Source organism: Meles meles, chromosome 4, assembly GCF_922984935.1.
Source record: "Meles meles chromosome 4, mMelMel3.1 paternal haplotype, whole genome shotgun sequence".
NCBI lineage: Eukaryota > Metazoa > Chordata > Mammalia > Carnivora > Mustelidae > Meles > Meles meles.
This window is the reverse complement of record NC_060069.1, coordinates 12,407,298-12,426,220: the sequence shown is the minus strand read 5'-3', so window position 1 is coordinate 12,426,220 and position 18,923 is coordinate 12,407,298. Positions and strand designations below refer to the sequence as shown.

The following is an 18,923-nucleotide window of genomic DNA, read 5'->3' as shown; positions in this document are numbered from 1 at the left end:
TCTTAAGCTAAGTAAAGATTTCTTAAACATAACATAAAAATAATAACCATAAAGGGAAATACTGATAAACTGGATTCACTAAAATTAAGACCTGTTAGTCAATAAAACACATCCTCTAAGACAGGGAAAAGACAAGTCACATACTAGAAGACATTTTCAACATATTTATCATACAAAAGACATATGTAGAAAATGTAAAGAAGTCATACAGTGTTTTAAAAAATAAAAGCCCAATTTTTTTTTTTTTTAAGATAAAAAGAGTATGAGGAGGGGGAAGGGGGTTAGAAAGAGATACAGAAAGAGAATCTTAAGCAAGCTCCATGCTGAGCACAGAGCCCTATGTGGGGCTCTATCTCACAACCCTGAGATCATGACCTGAGCTGAAATCAAGAATCAGACGCTTAACTGACCGAGCCACCCAGGTGCCCCATAGCCCGATTTCTTAAATGGTCACTTAACAAAGGAGAACATCCAAATGGCCAAGAAAATATATGAAAAGGTATTCAACATCATTAGTTATCAGGCAACCTAAAAGCCACAATAAGGTACCATTACATCACCACACCATACCAAGCGTTAGTAAGGATTTACGGCAGCTAGAACCTAGTGAGTATGTAAATGTGGTTTAACCAAGTAGAAAAATCACATGATAATATCTACTAAAGCTAAACATATACATATCCTACATCATAGCAATTCTACTTGTAATATTATTTTTCATATATAAAAAAATTTTATGGGAATACATATAAACTAGAGAAAAGCCTTGAACAGATTCTTTCAACAAACCGTTAAAAAACCCAAAGATAAACACATCTTTAAAACTGGCATTACGTCTCCTATTACATCTTCTATTAGTTCCAATATGAAACATCTGAATAATTCTTTTGGTACTTAATATGGACTATTAGCATGGACTGGTAGAAATAAAAATCTGAAAGTTATTTGCTGTATTTCCTTCAATAATAGACATTAAATTGTATTAACTATTTGAAAAATTGCATCTACTATGCCCACAGGATATCAGAGCTCAGAAGGAAGATGAAAAATAAAAGGTAGCAGGAAACCATATGGAGAGAGTCATATGGCTCATGGTTCTAATGGTAGCTGCAAATGAGGTCACTTATCCCTCTGTGGCCACACTAATTGGTCAAGAGCAACAGAGGCTTCATCAGCAATGCTCATAAAAAACAGCCTACCCCTTCCTGGGCATTTTCAGTTTAGACAGCAGACACCTGCTACCCATCAGTCTCTCACAAGACAGGACTCGTGTCAACCTACCACTACATTATTTGATTTGCTCCTAATCGTTACTATTTATAAACAGTCTTCAGAGTAGATGCATGCACAAGTATAGCGTGTGTACACATGCAGCCATCTATAGCAGAAAACAAATTCTCAAAAATAGCTGTTTGGAAGACTACATCTTGTTCTATTAATACTCACATACTGCAGTATTACGTAACAAATTTTTTCCAATTCTGTTATGCTAATATGCAAATAAATGAACTCAACCATAGCCAGAAGCTAAATGTACTAATCAGTACGGCCTTGTGTATCTCTAACTACAAAAGAATTTTACATGATCTCTTTCGGTTCTAAAAATCCCATGAATCTACATTATTAATTACTTTTAAATCCAGCTGCTTGGTTTCTGGGATATTAGTATCTATAAATCAGTATATTTAGCATGCTCCATGAAAATACCTGAATACCAATTACCTGGTAATGTGTTGTAAGTATTAAAAACATTCTATCATTTCATAACTATTTGACAATTCCAAAACAATTAACAGGGATAGATACTATCAGAAGCTCACCTAAAAACAAATTGTTACTAATGACTACCTGCTTTACTTTCCAGCACCCTAAAAAGTGAGTACCTGTAAATCAACTTTAAAAAAAAAAAAAAGAACAAAATGGAAAATGACCTCCCTCATCCTTTGATGGATTTGAAAGAAGTTTTCAAATCCACCAAAGGAAGGCAGAGAGGAAAAGGACAAAATCCTAGTGCTGTGGATCAGACAGAAACCTACAGCATGGTGCAGAGGACGACTGCTATGGCTTTTTGTTGATTAGGTACATGATGGCTTCATCCTAAGATTGTCACAGAAGGCCAAAATTCCTTAAAATTCAGTCATCTATTTTAGGACTGGTAGGAACTGCTATGATCAAGGAGTCAGAATTCCTTAGTTAAGTAGAAGAAAGGAAAAAGTCAATGATACATTTCAGAAGATGAAATAGAAAGTGGGTGATGAGCAGTTCAAAGTGTGGGCTTTCAAGTCAATCAAACCTCATCTCATGTGGGCTTTGCCTCTTACAAGTTCTGTGACCTTGCCTGGAAATTCCCAAACCTTGAGGAATGAGTTTCCTTCTCTGTTAAAAGGGAATGATAATGTCTCCTTGCAGGCTGTGGGGAGACTTGCATGAGATGATACGCATACAAAGCATTTCTTAGTATCTCTTTTACACCAATCCTTGGGATGCAACCAAAGGTAGAATTTCTAACACTGTATGATGAAATATGCTGAGGGATTAAAGATCCTACTTCTCCAACTGCGCCTATTAGTACTCTATATTCTTTATGCATTTTCATTTTTATTATTAATTCTATAGCATTCCCAATGAACATCTTTTGACCATCCAATAATAATTGACAATAAAAAGGAATTAAGTTTCTTAAAAATAAACTAAAACTAAGCAGAAGCCAGGGATATCACTTAAAGAGTTCAAATACCAGAGAAGAAATCAAATGCTTTAACAAACAGTAAGATCTTTTGCCATGCTTTTTCAACTTTGATAGCAGAACATAAATCAAAAGAAATTTTCAAAGGTCTACTCTTATTTCAGGGGCACAAACGGGACAGATCATTTATATTAACATCTCGCAGAACAATTCTTGAACCAACCAAATTCCTGGATCTAAATTCAATGAAGGTATTTCCTTCCATTTGATAATTTCCAAAATTATGTATGTGAAATAAATGTCTTCTTTGAAGTACACAGCCCACTGAGTTTTACGTTCCAGTCAAAACCAACTGGAGCTGGAGGAGGTCCAAGTACGGCAGCATAGGAAGATCCTGAACTCACCTCCTCCCACAGCCCCACCAAGTTTATAGCTACAGATGGAATAAATCCTGCCGAAAAAGAACTGAAAACTAGTTGAACAACCCTCTCCACAACAAGGGATAAAAGGGCCACATCGAGATGGGTAAAAGATGCAGAGAGACAGGGTCTTGCCCAAAACTTCGCCCCAGCAGAGCAACCCACAATAGGGAAGGATCTCACAGGTCCAGAGCTTCTCCCTGAGGAGTGAGAGTATTGTTCCCCACATGAGGTACACCAAACCTTGGGGCCTGCACTGGAGAGATGAGGCCCCCAACATGTCTGGCTTTGAAAAAAAAAAACAAGGCTTATGCCCATGGGACCTAGAGGTCTATGGGAATCCGAGATACTCCTTTTGAAAGGCGTATGTGTGGCCTTGCTCATCCCAAGATAAGCACAAAGGCAGGAGTTTGCAAGGTGACTGGATAACATATGGAGATTCATTTGCCATTCATAAAACATCTGCCAGAGGGGCAGGGACCAGGAGGGGTTCTTTGGGGACAGGGCTACTTGTGAGCATCATTTTTGCACTCTCCCTCCACCTGGCTAGCTCAGGTGGGTGTGCATGGATACAGCCTTGCTAAAGCTGCCAGTATGCCCCATCCCAATGCTCCTCTCCTATATCTCTAAAGCTCTGGGCATGCCCTGCCCCCAATACTCTTCCCCAACATCACTAAAGCCACAGATTGGCTGCACCTTCAGCACTCTCCCACAGCCTGTTGAAGAGTTCAAAGTAATGGTCATAAAGATGCTCACCAAACTCAGGAGACAAATGAATGAATACACTGAGAACTGCCACAAAGAAACAGAAAATATATGAAAGTACCAAACAGAAGTCAGAGAGCTGAAGAATGCAATAACGGAACTGAAAAATATACTAGAGGGGTTTAACAACAGCAGACTAGATGAAGCGGATCAGCAACCTGGAAAACAGGGCCATGGAACTGACCAAAACAAAGCATCAAAAAAGAAAAAAAAAGAATTATAAAAAGTGAAGATAGGGGCACCTGGGTGGCTCAGTTGGTTAAGCATCTGACTCTTGATTTCAGGGTCACGAGATCAAGGCATGCATGGGGCTCTGTGCTCAGTGGCGAGTCTGCTTAAGATTCTCTCTCTCCTTCTCCCTCTGTCCCTCCCCCCACTTGAGCACTCTAAATAAATAAATAAATAAAATCTTAAAAATAAATAAATAAATAGTGAAGACAGCTTAAAGGATCCATGAAACAACATCAAAAAGAATAACATTAATATTATAGGAGAGAAGAGAGAGGGAAAAGGGGCAGAAAACTTATTTGAAAAAAATAAGGTTGAAAGATGCCCTTCAACAGATGAATGGATAAGGAAGATGTGGTCCATATACACAATGGAGTATTATGCCTCCATCAGAAAGGACGAATACCCAACTTTTGTAGCAACATGGACGGGACTGGAAGAGACTATGCTGAGCGAAATAAGTCAAGCAGAGAAAGTCAAGTATCATATGGTCTCACTTATTTGTGGAACATAACAAATAACACGGAGGACATGGGGAGATGGAGAGGAGAGGGAGTTGAGGGAAACTGGAAGGGGAGATGAACCATGAGAGACTATGGACTCTGAAAAACAACCAGAGGGTTATGAAGGGGTGGCGGGGGGGTGGGGTGGGTGGGAGGTTGAGGAACCAGGTGGTGGGTAATAGGGAGGGCACGTACTGCATGGAGCACTGGGTGTGATGCCAAAACAATGAACACTGTTATACTGTAAATAAACAAATAAAAATAAATAAATAAATAAAATAAAATAAAAAGGGAAAAAAAAAATAAGGTTGAAACCTTCCCCAACATGGGAAAGGAAACAGACATTCAGGTTCAGGAAGCACAGCGAGTTCCAAATAAGATGAACCCAAAGACCCCCACACCAAGAAACATAATTAAAATGTCAAAAGTGAAAGATAAAGAGAGAAGCTTAAAAGCAGCAAGAGAAAAACAACTTTTACATACACTATAATGTCCACAAGACTATCCACTGATTTTTCAATGGAAACTTTTAAGGCCAGGAGGGAGTGAAATGACATATTCCAAACGCTAAAAGGAAAAACTTCCAACCAAGAATACCCTTACTCAGCAAGATTATCATTCAGAATTGAAGGGATGATAAAAACTATCCCAGACAAGTAAAAACTGAAGGAGTTCATCACTAAACTGGCCTTACACTTCTTTTTATTTATTTAATTTTTTTTATTTATTTGACAGAGAGAAATCACAACTAGGCAGAGAGGCAGGCAGAGAGAGAGGAGGAAGCAGGCTCTCCGCAGAGCAGAGAGCCCGATGCGGGGCTCGATCCCAGGACCCTGGGATCATGACCTGAGCGGAAGGCAGAGGCTTTAACCCACTGAGCCACCCAGGCGCCCCTGGCCTTACACTTCTTTAACATGAAAAGAAAATCCAACAACTAATAAGAAAAAACATAAAAGTAAAAATCTTACAGCTAAAGATAATATACAGTAAAAGTAGTGGATAAGTCACTTAATAAAACCAGTATGAAAGTTAAAAGACAAAAGTAAAAGAAATAACTATAATTAAAGGATACACAAAACTAAAAAATATAAAATATAATATCAAAAACATAAAATATGGGAAGTAAGAATAAAAAATGTAGAGTTTAGAATGTGGTAAGATTTAAGTTGCAATCACCCTTAGATTACTTTATAGGCTGTGATTAGTGAACCCCATGGTAATCACAAAGCAAAAACTTATAGTTGATACAGAGAAGATCATGAGAAAGCAATCTAAACAATGCTAAGGAAAAGCATCGAATCACAAAGAGAGAAAAAGAAGAATGAAACAGAAAGGGTCTACAAAAACAGCCAGAAAACAATTAACAAAATGGCAACAATTAAATACCTATTAATAATTTTTTCAAATGTAACTGGACTAAATTCTCCTATCAAAAGATAAGAGTGGCTGAATGGATTTTTTTTTTTTTTAAAGAAGATTCAGCCATATGTTGCCTACAAGAGACTCACTTTAGATCTAAGAACATACACACTAAAAGCAAAGAGATGAAAAAAGATTCCACACAAATGGAAACAGAAAGCTGGTGCAGCTATACTTACATCAGACAAAATAGACTTTAAAACAGAGAGTATCATAAAAGACAAAAGACAAAATAAAGGGCATTACATAATGATAAAGGTATCAATCCAGCAGAAGGATGTCACAATTGTAAATACTGATGCACCCAAAATAGGAGCACCTAAACATGTACCTGAAGAGAGAAATTTACAGCAATGCAATATAGTAATAGTAGGGACTCTAATACCCACTTACATCAATGGACACATCATCCAGACAGAAAATCAGTAAGGAGACACTGGCCTTAAACGACACTTTAGACCAGATGGATAATAGATATATTTGACATGGACAGACCAGATGGATACAGAGATATATTAATTGATATATACAAAACATTCCATCCAAAAGCAGCAAGATACACGTTCTTCTCAAATTTATATGCAACATTCTCCAGGACAGATCATGTGTTGGGCCATAAAACATCACAATAAATTTAAGAAGACTGAAATCATATCAAGCCTCTTCTTTGACCACAATGACTAGAAATCAATTATAAGAAAAAAACTGGAAAACCACAAATATGTGGAGACTAAACAACATGTTATTTAACAACCAATGGGTCAATGAAGAAATCAAAGGGGAAATCAAAAAAATACCTTAAGACAAATGAGAATGGAAACACAATAGTCCAAAATTTACGGGATGCAACAAAAAACAGTCCTAAGAGGGAAATCCATAGTGATACATGTCTACGTCAAGAAATACGAAAAATAGGGAGGGAAAAAATGAAACAAGACAAAACCAGAGAAGGAAACAAACCATAAGAGATTCTTAATCTCAGGAAACAAACTGAGAGCTGTTAAGAGTGGAAGGGGGTGAAAGGGATGGGGTGGCTGGGTGATGGACATTGGGGAGGGTATGTGCTTTGGTGAGTGCTGTGAATTATGTAAGGCTGATGAATCACAGACCTGTACCCCTGAAACAAATACTACATTACATGTTTAAAAAATTTTTGAAAAATCTGAAATAAATAATCCAACTTTACACCTAAAGGAACTAGAAAAAGAAGAAAACAAAGTCCAAAGTTAGTAGAAAGAAGGAAATAATAAAGATCAGAGCAGAAAAAAATGAAATAGAAACAAAAAAATTAGAAATGATCAATGAAACTAAGAAGTGGTTCTTTAAAAAGAAATAAAATTAACAAACTTTTGGCTAGACTCACAAAGAAAAAAAGAGAAGACAGATATAAATCAGAAATGAAAGAAGTTACAATGAATACCACAGAAATACAAAGCATCAAGTGACTACCTGAATAATTATACACCAAAAAAATTGTTGAACTGTTGACAACCTACAAGAAATGGATAAATTCCTAGAAACATTCAATCTTTCAAAACTGAGTCATGAAGAAATAGAAAATCTGAACAGACTAATGACCAATAAGGAGATTGAATCAATACTCAAAACCCCAACAAATAAAAGTCCAGGATCAGATGGCTTCACTGGTGAATTCTACCAAATATTCAATAAAGCTTCAATACCTATCCTTCTCAACCCTTCCAAAAAACTGAAGAGGAAGGAATGTTTCCGAACGCATTTTATGAGGTAAGTGTTACCCTGTTACCAAAACCTAACAAGAACACCACAAGAAAATCACAGGCCAATATCCCTGATGAATATAGATGCAAAACTGTTCAAGAAAATATTAGCAAACCAAATTCAAGAATACGTTAAAAAAATCATACACTATGATCAAATGAGATTTATTCCAGGGAAGCAAGGATGATTCAACATCCACAAAAAAATCAACATGATACTCCACATTTAAAAAATAAAGGAGAAAAATTATATGATCTTCTTAATAAGTGCAGAAAAAGCATTTGACAAAATTTAATATCCATTTATGAAAAAAACTCTCAACAATGTCAGTATAGATGGAATGTACCTCAACATAATAAAGGCCATATACAACAAACCCACAGCTAACCTCATACTCAACAGTGAAAACCTGAAAGCTTTTCTACTAAGATCAGGAACAAGACAAGGATGCCCATTCTGGCCACTTTTATTCAACAGAGTATTAAAAATTCTAGCCAGAGGAATTAGGCAAGAAAAATAAATAAAGAGCATCCAAATTAAAAAGGAAGAAGTAAAAGTGTCACTATTTGCAGATAACATGACCCTAAAGACTCCAATGAAAAACTGTTAGAATAAATAAATTCAGTAAAGTTGCAGGATACAAAATCAATATACAGAAATCTGTTGCATTTCTATACACTAGTAATGAACTATCAGAAAGAGTTGTTTTTTTTTAGCTACCATTTACAATTGCATCAAAAGGAATACCTAAATATAAATTTTACCAGGGAGGTGAAAATTCTGTACACTGAAAACTATTAGGCCCTGAAGAAAGAAATGAAAAAGACAAATAAATAGAAAAATACTCCATGCTCATGGATTAGAAGATTTAATATTATTAAAATGTTCATACTACCCAAAGCATTCTACAGATTCAATGTTATCCCTATTAAAATTCCAACGGCATTTTTCACAGAACTAGAACAAATAGTTCTGAAATTTTTATGGGACCACAAAAGACCCCAAATGGCCATGGCAGACTTGAGAAAGAGCAAAGCTAGAGATATCATACTCTCTGTTTTCAAACTATACTATAAAGCTATAATAATCAAAATAGTATGGTATTGGTACAAAAACAGACACACAGATCAAAGGAAAAGAAGAGAGAGCCCCAAAGTAAAGCCACACATAAACGGTCAATTAACACATAAAAAAGGACCCAAGAGCATTCAACGGGGAAAGGACAGTCTTTTCAATAAATGGTGCTGGCAAAACTGAACAGTCACATGCAAAAGAATGAAACTGGGCTACTATCTTACAACATACCTAAAAATTAACCCGAAACGGACTGAAGACTTGAATATAAGATCTGAAACCATAAAACTCCTGAAAGAAAACATAGGCAACAAGCTCTTCGACATTGGTCTTGGCATTAAATTGTTTTCATCTGACTCCAAAAGCAAACGTAATAAAAACAAAAATAAATAAGTGGGACTATATCAAACTCAAACACTTGTACACAGCAAAGGAAACTATCACCAGAATGAAAAGACCTAGTAAATTGTAGAAAATACTTCCAAATGACAGATCTGATAAGGGGTTAATATACAAGATACATTTTTTTAAAAACCTCATATAATCAATAGTAAAATATAAATAAATAAACAAATAACAGGTTGAGTATACAAATAGACATTTTCCCAAAGAAAACATAAAGATAGCTAACAAACACATGAAGATGGTCAATATCATTAATTATCAGGGAAATGCATATCGAAACCACAATGAGATATCACCTCATACCTGTTAGAATGCTATTATCAAAAAGACAAGAAGTAACATGTGTTGTAGATGACGTGGAGAAAAGGTTGGAACTTGGTACACCATTGGTGGGAATATAAATTAGTACAGCCACAATGGAAAACAATATGGAAGTTCCTCAAAAAATTAAAAATACAACTATCATATGATCCAGCAATTCCACTTCTTGGCATTTATTCAAAGAAAACAGAAATACTAACTTGAAATATATATGTACCCCTATGTTCATTGCAGAATTATTTACAATAGCTAAGGTATGGAAACAAACTAAGTGTCCACTGATGGATGAATGGATGAAAAAGTTCATACAGTGGACTTGCACCCATAAAAAGAATGAAATTTTACCATTTGTGAAAACAGGGACGGACCTTGAGTTATGCTTAGTTATTATGCTAAGTGAAATAAGTCAGACAGAGAAAGGCAAATACCTATCATATGATTTCACTCATAGAAGGAATTCAAAAAGCAAAGGAATAAACATTATAAGCAAAGCTTGTAGATATGGAGAACAGACTGGTGGTTATCAAGAGAGAACAGGCTTGGGGGTGGACGCAATGGGCGAAGGGGACCTGCGATGGCAACCATGCTTATTGTAATGACTGCTCTGTGCAGACAACCATCAAATTATTACGATGTACACCTGACACGAATATAATGTTTATACCTATTTTAAACGAAGTCTAAATATCTTGTTTGAACCCCTAAGGTAAGGTACAACATCCATGCCTATTTATTCAACCATTCACACATTGATTCAAAAAGGACATACCTAAAAACGGGGCTTTTCACAAGACCTAGATGCCTTCCTAAATTCAAGGTGACAAAGATGAAGTTACCTAAGAGGCAGAAGGAAACAGGGCTGCACAGAGATACAGTCAGTGGTATTTGGAAGGCAGAGAAAGGGACAATTCCTTCTGAGAAGTGATAACCTGAGGAAGCCTTTGAAGATAACACAGAGGGAAGCGCCCAGGCTGAGAAAACAGAGGCTGGGTGCGGAGAGCAGTCCACGGGGCTCCCACAGAGCTGATCAGTAGGGTGATCACATTATTTCTCTCAAACTAGGATGCCTGTGAGAAGGAAAGGAGGCACTATTACTAATTTTGTCAGGACAAAAGGTGTAAATCTGGAATGTCCGGGGCAAATGAAGACATACAGGTGCTTGGCTCAGTGAAACCGACCATTCAGTACCCTCTGAGCCCTCAGCTGGGGTGACTGACGCAAGCGCACTGTTGTCCTGAGGCATCAGATTTAGAAAGGCACCAAAGCAAACCATTTTTGAAAGCATCTTTAGAATATGTCTGAGAAATCTCTCTGGCCACATTCTGCAGATTTCAAAAGACAAAACTTCCAACATGGGCATGGCAGATCTCCAACTCAAATGGAGCTAAGTGAGTTTGCTCATCTCAGGATAAACTCGAAGTAAGAGAAACTAAAAATCGGAAAAACAAACATATTAGGTAGTGCTTATTGGGAGCTTCTTAGGCACCACGCACTGCTCTGAATATTTCAGACACACATGATCTCATTTAATCTTTACCACAAAGCTATGGGGGGGGGGGGGAGGAGTCTTTCCATTTTAGAGACAATGTAACTAGACACAGAGACTTAAATATCTTTCCCCAAGGCCACACAGAAAGGAAGAGGGGGAGCCAAAGTCTGATCCAAGCACCTAACTCCACACCCTGTATTTTTCTCACCACTCTTCTGCCTCCTGAATAATCCAGACATGCAACATGTGGGCTGAGTGCTGCCCAGACCCTGGAGTACAGTCCAGCTGAAAGTATTAGCTAGAACATGCTTTACCAAACTACCCCTGCCAGGTGACCAAGCACTGGTGGCCAGCAGTGCCCAGCCACCTGCCCTCCTCAACTACTTGGAATTAGGCAGGTGCTAAGTGTCCTGCCAGCAGCCTGGACCGTTCACATAATTGTCATGAAAGCTCAGTGTGATTAATTATATACTTTGAGTACTCTAATGCTATGCAATTATTCTGAGACAAGGAAAATGGGTACTACTGAAACTTCCCCAGTGGTTCTGACTTGTTTGAGTCACTACTAACGCTCTTATGCCAAGGACATCCCTCCTGGTCTACCACTCTCAACAGCAGAAGAAAGCCCGTCAGGCAGCTTGCAAACACACAGTGTCTGGTGAACTGATAAAAATACCTGAATATCCCTTGCACTACAGAATCCCACTAATACAAAATAAAAAGGCAGCTAAACTGATCTAGAGGTCTGGTAGAAGATTTAACGACAGCCAAAACTTAGCATGAATAAGAAATAGAGCAACTATTCTTTTTTTTTTTTTTTCCAAGTAGCTGGGTGTGGAGCTCAATCTGTGGGCTCACAAGCCTGAGGTTATGACATAAACTGAGATCAAGAGTCGGACACTTAACTGACTGAGCCACCCAGGCACCCCTAAGGCATCTATTCTTGAACCTGTAGAGAAAATATGAATGTTCACACTTTATGTCTGCATTTTAAGCTGTAAATAACATTGCCTTATTTTGTTGAATAATGAGGGATGGGTAACTAAAGTATTTAAAAAGGGAAAAAAGAAGAACAGTCTAGTTTAGCACCCCTTGCAGAGCACACAGAACTACAAAAGGAACTGAACAGATTCTCGGAGAAAGCATTCTAAGAAAATACCTTGAGTGAACAGGATCAGTAATTAAAAATAATAACAAACAATTTCCCAACAGTTGTCTATTTGGATTTGGTGGGGGGGGCGGGGGGGGAAACAAACAACAACAGAGATCAAACAACTGTTTTGAGGAGAGACTGGAAAACAAGAAAGGAGGCAAGTAATTTTTAGGGTATGAAAATTAATACCCTCTGATCACTCCTGAAAACCGAACTCTGAATTGTGACAAAAGCTCTTTGAGTAGGCTGAGACAAGAAACCAGGCCCCAGGCTTTCAGTAGTTATCTTATGTGGCCTAAAATGCATTAGGACAAAGTGAAGTGGAGAGTTGCTGATTGGGCATTGGAGTTTTCTGACCTAAATAATCCAGGCTGCCTATCTATCCAGACAAACTCACTTTGTGATCCAGTTACTGTTTGTGTAATATTTGTGACATGCCCACGAGTTTGCTGGGCATGCAGCTGTCACTCCCTCACCACTTAAAAAAAAAAATCTAAAAGCCAAATGCAGATATTATTTTAAGATCCAGTTCAAGAAATGGTTATTGAGTGGCTGTTTTCCATGCAGAACTGATAAATACAGCCCAGCTTTTGCCTGCAAGGAGTCTAATTCATTTAAACCATAGGCCAATATAATATCCATATGTACATTTTTATTATTTTGTTTAAATATAATTTAATTTTGTCTAAATGTATAATAGATGCCAATGTCTGCTTCTTCCCACCTTGGGGCACTCAGCATCTAGGGACATATGTTGATATAAAGGCAATACAAGTGCTTCCCCTACACACCTTGATACTGCGATAGTAACAAGAATGGTATTAAGAAAAGTAAGGGCTGCTACCTTGGGCAAGACCAAACCATTGTTCCAATGAAGCTGGAGGCTCTGGGAACTACAGCTGCCCAGCTATATTAGCTCTCCACTTCTTCTGGAGGAATAGTCTTTGGTTCCCTCCCGTATCCCCTAAGTTTAAAGGGAAAAATTAAATCCAGCATTCCAAACCACCCATGCTGCTTTAACGATACGGAAAACTTAAAACGGCCAGAGTAATTTGGGGGACAGTGGAGTGCCGCCATACCGAATTGGGGTACAAAAACCAGCTCTAGCCCCTTGGGCATGTGGTTCACTTCTCTGTGGCACTCACAGAATTATGTTAAGCACTTTTCATGTGTTTTGTACACAGTATTCAGTAAATAGAGCCTAGTATAATTACTTTTAACTACCAAAATACTGTAACAGCCATAGTTTCTTATTTAAAAAGCACCCAAGATCAATGATTGCCACAGTCTGAGCATGGGAAGAGTGGAAGACTACAGAGGACCAGGAGAATTTTTTTGAGGGTGATAGACTATTCTATATTCTGATTGTGGTGGTGGTTACATGAATGTGTGTGTTTGCCAAATCTCATAGAACTGGACTCCAACAACAGCAAATTTTACTTTATGTAAATTATATCACCTTTTTAAAAGTACCAAGCACAGTACTCAAATTAGTTTTAATTCAAATAAACCATCTAAAATAACGGGCATTTTAACTCTATTTATTTCTAAAATTAGAAGGAAATGTAAGGCCTAAAATGCTACTTCACATTTTTAGACCAAGTCTTCGAATTAAAGGCTTGAGCTATTTGTAAAAAATGGATATCACCTAAATAATTAAGCAAATGAAATGTTCCAAAAGAAAGCGTGGATTGTACCGAATGATGTGATGAAATGAAACATGGAAAGAGAAAATGAAAGTGATGTTTTCGTTTACTAGATTACTTAAGAAGACAAACATAATGGCTCCTTCCCTCAAAATTTGGTAATGGGGGGGCGCCTGGGTGGCTCAGTGGATTAAGCCGCTGCCTTCGGCTCAGGTCATGATCTCAGGGTCCTGGGATCGAGCCCCACGTCCGGCTCTCTGCTCCGCAGGGAGCCTGTTTCCTCCTCTCTCTCTGCCTGCCTCTCTGCCTACTTGTGATTTCTCTCTGTTAAATAAATAAAATATTAAAAAAAAAAAAAAAGACTCCTCCTCTTATAAAAAAAAAAAAATTTGGTAATGGGCCTTTGTAAATAATCTAAAAAGTGTAACATGATTTCCAATAAGCTAAGGAAAAGTAAAGAAGGCTGGTGATGAATTCCATGATTTATTTATCTTCTCAATGTATTTGTAAAAGATTCTATAGGGCTGCTCACTCTGAATTTTTCATCAACTCTGTTACCATAACCAAAGAGCTCTTTTGGTACAGATCTGTACATCTATTTTGGCAGAGAATGTAGTTTTACAACAGTTTCTTACTCAACACCATATTTACAAAACAGATGGAGTTCCAAAGAAATCATTTTAAATGAGAAGTTAATTCTGGTCAGCCCACAGTGTATTTCTGCATATGTCCTGCATCTCAGCAATAATCCCCTTTCTGTGCCCACTGCTCATCATATATGGGCTGTTATTTCTCCCTCTGACTTGGGGATCCCCACCTAAGAGGAATGTCAAGATGGTAATGAAAATGGAAGCTAGGAAACAGGCATAGCTCAAAAGCCTGACATTTCAACTAAAGCAACCCCATCAATACTGGCTAGCAACTCCCTGCCATGCCCTCAAGCCCCCAATTACCATCTTGCTTACCCATCTACTCCCACCTCTATCTTTCCATCACCTGACTGAATTCATCCCTTTAACTGGAAAAGAAATAAAGAAACTAGGGAAAGATGTCATTAGTGTTTCTTCGCATGAGCTTCTGCTAAGTGGTTTTTTTTCTTTACTATTTCTTTTAACAAAAGTGAAATAATTTCTGCCATTCATGTGACAAAATGTGCACTATTCATTGCTTTATGAAATTTGACATTAAAGATGTCTTTATTCTATCAGAATATTGTCTTCATACTGTTATGTCTGTAGAAAATACCACATCAAGTTTCTAAAATCTTGATCTTTCAAGCACCAATTTAAAGGGAAATATACCAAGTTAGTTACCTACTTAAATACAGCATACCCCTTTCTATAACCCAGGCTTGACCAACCATCAACACTATTTCCATAGTTTCAAAGGGTGTTTAAGAAAATGCATATTCACACAAAGGAAAGAAAAAAGAGTAAATCAAATCAGTTTAGGAGGTATAAGAAAATGAACAAGATATGAGACTTGTAAATACCAAACCACCAATTTTAGAAATTAACAGAACTTAGAGAAAACAGGTACTTCCTTATCATGTCTCCATTCATTCAGGAAGCAATATATTGAGCCCCCACTATGTTCCTGGCAATGTGTATCCAGGGATACAACCCTGAACAAGAAACCACCTGCCTTCATTAGAAAAAAGAAAAACGACAAAGATATCTTTCAAGGTTTCAAAATTCAAAAACCAGTGATTGTTGAATTAATTAATGATTTCCCCGTGTGCTCCTAGAATCTTCAATGAAGAAATGAAATCCACCAATAAGGTCTCAATTCCACATATCAAAATACTGGCAAATCATCCCTCTTTCCATTCTGAACATAAAATTAAAGCAGCTGTTTTAATTAAATAAGTTACACCGTGGATCCCACTATGGACACCAATAAAGCTTGATTTTTTTTTTTTCTTAAGTGCAAAAACAGTCCCTCCATAAAATTGGGGAATAAAATTAAAATTAGGTAGGCTGGTATCTTCTCTGGAATTTTCACCTCAAATTTCATTAACACCACAATGCGATATCACTACAAGTATCTGGTAGCCAATAAAAACAGACATTACACATAACTCTGTTAAGAGGATTGAGTATCACGCGGAGCTGAAACAACTTCCATGGAAACATAAGCTACAAAGTAAAAGAAAATATAAGTCACCTTTTAAAAGTCAGGTAAGCAGCAAAAATAGGTTATTTTCCTTAAACTCTCAATGCCTACTGCAGGTAGTTAATACACTTGATCTTTAAGCCCTTCACCTGTGCCCTTGCCCAGACATAAACTGTACAAACAGATGACAAAGCGAAAAGCAGTTTCACAACTGCCTGTTACAGAGAGTAGGAAGGTGGTATATTTCACTAGATTACAGCAGAAGCTGATAACACCATGAGACACTACAGAGTACTTAGAAGATTTCTCAAGGTCCAATTAAATTTCAAATACCCCCAGTGCCAATTCTCTTTAGTGTGGCCTGTTTTGCCCTCTCTCCCACGGGTTATCAGCCACAGGAAGGGTGGGTGCAGCCCTGTCACTGTGCTTTGCTGCTCACTGTCCTGGTAACCCCTTGATTTTCAGAAAGCAATGTTTTCATATTTGCTCTGAACTTAAGCAGAATGAGCTACTCTTGCCTAAGGCTCTGCTTTTCTTAGCTCATCAACGTTTTGTTTTTTTTTTCACTCCATGTCACAAGAAATATTTTTATATTAAAAAATGTAGTATTAGAATGAAACCAGCACAAACTCAGAGGAGTTCCTAATATTACTTCTTGAGTTTAAAATGCACAAAACAATTGCTGACTTTCTTCTGCTAAGTAACACTATGCAAAAGATATCAAAACCAAACCAAGCAAACTGCTCAAAAGAACTTCCACAGAGCTGGAGGCCTGCCTACTGCAGCAAGGAAAAGATTGAATTGTGCAGAACTGTAATGTCTCAGTGCTTCTGAGCCTAAGAAAGCGGAAATCTTCACTTATGTTCAGAAACCTACTCCATTCCCCTGCGTGACTGAGTGACCAGGGATTTTGTCCCTTCCAAGTATAACCATTTGCTAGAGGCAACTAGATACAGATCAGAAGAAACCTATTGAATAAGCTCTGTTTACCACCTGGGATTTTCAAGAAAATGTTTTCACAAAACCAGTGTCTTTAACATACAATAGACACCTTAACGGGGAGTCTAGTCTGTTCCCAGCCAAGGCTACCACAGAAAAGCACGTCCTGCCCAATCAGGTACAGGCCATAATTCCAAGCCAGTCCTGAGAGAGGTGACAGCCCCAAGTTCAACTGGGAATGTCTTGAGCACAGCTCCCCCTGCACATTAGGGATCACCTCTCCATTCTTTCCAAATGCCATTTGCATCCAATGCCTGCTCCAGCACCCCAAGCACCCGTGCACCAGTGGTTCCCCTTAGCAGGGGACTCCTCTTACAATCCTACACCTTCCACCACCACTCCCCTCTTGGGAAGTGACCCCAGGAGCGGCTGGGGGTGGGCGATGAGAGCCCTTCTCCCACCTACCTTGATGATGCTGCTCCGGCGGGGCAGGCCGCCGGGTTTGCTTTCCCGGGGGAGGGGGCAGGCGGCCGGACCGGGGGTCGGGGCGAGCGCAGCGCCGCGGGGTCCCCTGGCGGGGCTGGCTCGGGCTTCGTCCCCGGACACGCCGAGGCTGCAGTCTCCGTTGGAAACCCCGCCGCTGTCATAGCGCGCCCGCCCGTGGCCGAGGCGACCTCCCCCGCCGCCGCCGCCGCCTTCCCCGGCTCCAGCTTTCAGGGCGCCCTTGGAGCCGAGGGCCGGGCCCGGGGAGGTGGGCAGGGCCCCGCCGGCGGCACCCCCCCGGCCGCACTCCGCCATGGGCGCCCCACGACCCGCCAGCACAAAGCCGCGTCCCCGCGTCCCCGCGTCCCCGCCGCCGCCTCGGGCCGCCGCGCGCGGCCCCTCCTCCTCTCCTCCTCCCGCCGCCGCCTCCTCGGCCGCTTGCTCCTTCCGCTTTTTTTTTTTTTTTTTTTTTTTTTTAAATTTAGATGTGATGTTTGTTTCGAGCTCGCGTCGCACACGGTTCAAGTCGTGGCGGCAGAATTATCGGAAGATTCCTGCAGGGAAGAGAAGAGAAGAGACACAAGTCAGCTCCGGGGGCGGTGACGGCGGGGCCGGGGCTCCCAGTACCTGGGGAAGGAAAACACGCCCCGGCACACGCGCCGCCGCGGGCGCCAAAAATAACCCGCGCGGGCCGGGCGCCCACCAGGCCACGGGGCACCCACCCCGAGATAACGCGGCGGCTGCCTCAGGGCCTCGGGGCGCTCTCCCCGGAGACTCAGGGCACCCCTCCCCCGCGGGGATCGGAGCGCCCATCACGCGGGAACCCGGCGCCCAGCCCCGGGCCGGGGTGCCCACCTCGGGCTCAGGGAGAAGGGAAGCGGCGGACGGCCGCAGCTCTCTGGCCTCGCGGAGGCGCCTCCCGAGGCTCTCGCGGCCCTAGGCGGGCGGGGGGTGAAGCCGGGTCTCCCCGGACCCCAACTCCCCAGGGGCCGTCGCATGCCGAGCCCCGCCGCGTCCCGCCCCCCCAAAGTCGCCCTGCGGCCTGCCGCACCGAGAGGAAGCGCACAGCGGGCAGGGGCGGCGCGGCCCCGGGCAGCGCCTGAAGGGGGCAGCCCAGAACCCCCGCCCCTTGCCCGCGGCCATCTCCTCCCGGCTCGGCGCTGCCCACTGTAGGCCGCCGGGACCCTCCCCAGCCGCCCCCGACCCACCGTGAGCCTCCCGGGCTCCCACCCGAGGTCGCCGCCGTCGTGGCTGCTCCCGCCGAGGCCGGGTCACGGGGCCGCGGGAACGTCGCTGCCAGCGAGCGGACAACCAGCAGCGGCGGCGGGTCCTGGATACCCCAGTTCCCCTAAAGCTGCGGCAACTGCCAATCATCCGCCCGGGGCCGGAGGGGCAACGACCGAGCAGGCCGCGGGGCCCCGAGCGGAGATCTGGGGCTCGGGGGCTCGGCCTCTGCGCCTTCCTGCCTGCCCCCAGCCCGCGCGCGGGACCGGTTTGCCTCCCACCCAGCTCGGGAAAAGGCCCTTTGGACGTTCCTC

The 18,923-nt window shown here is 40.9% G+C and overlaps 1 protein-coding gene across 1 annotated transcript in view; it reads right to left on the bottom strand.

Annotated features, from left to right (window-relative positions):
• The window catches only part of PLCL2 (phospholipase C like 2), a 202,605-nt gene extending 184,806 nt beyond the window's left edge, over nucleotides 1–17,799 (bottom strand). The window contains exon 1 of the mRNA XM_046002602.1: nucleotides 17,368–17,799. Within this exon, the coding sequence (XP_045858558.1) occupies nucleotides 17,368–17,700 (333 nt within the window). The 5' untranslated portion in view covers nucleotides 17,701–17,799. The remainder of the gene's footprint in view (nucleotides 1–17,367) is intronic.
• Between the last annotated feature and the right edge of the window lie 1,124 nt (nucleotides 17,800–18,923).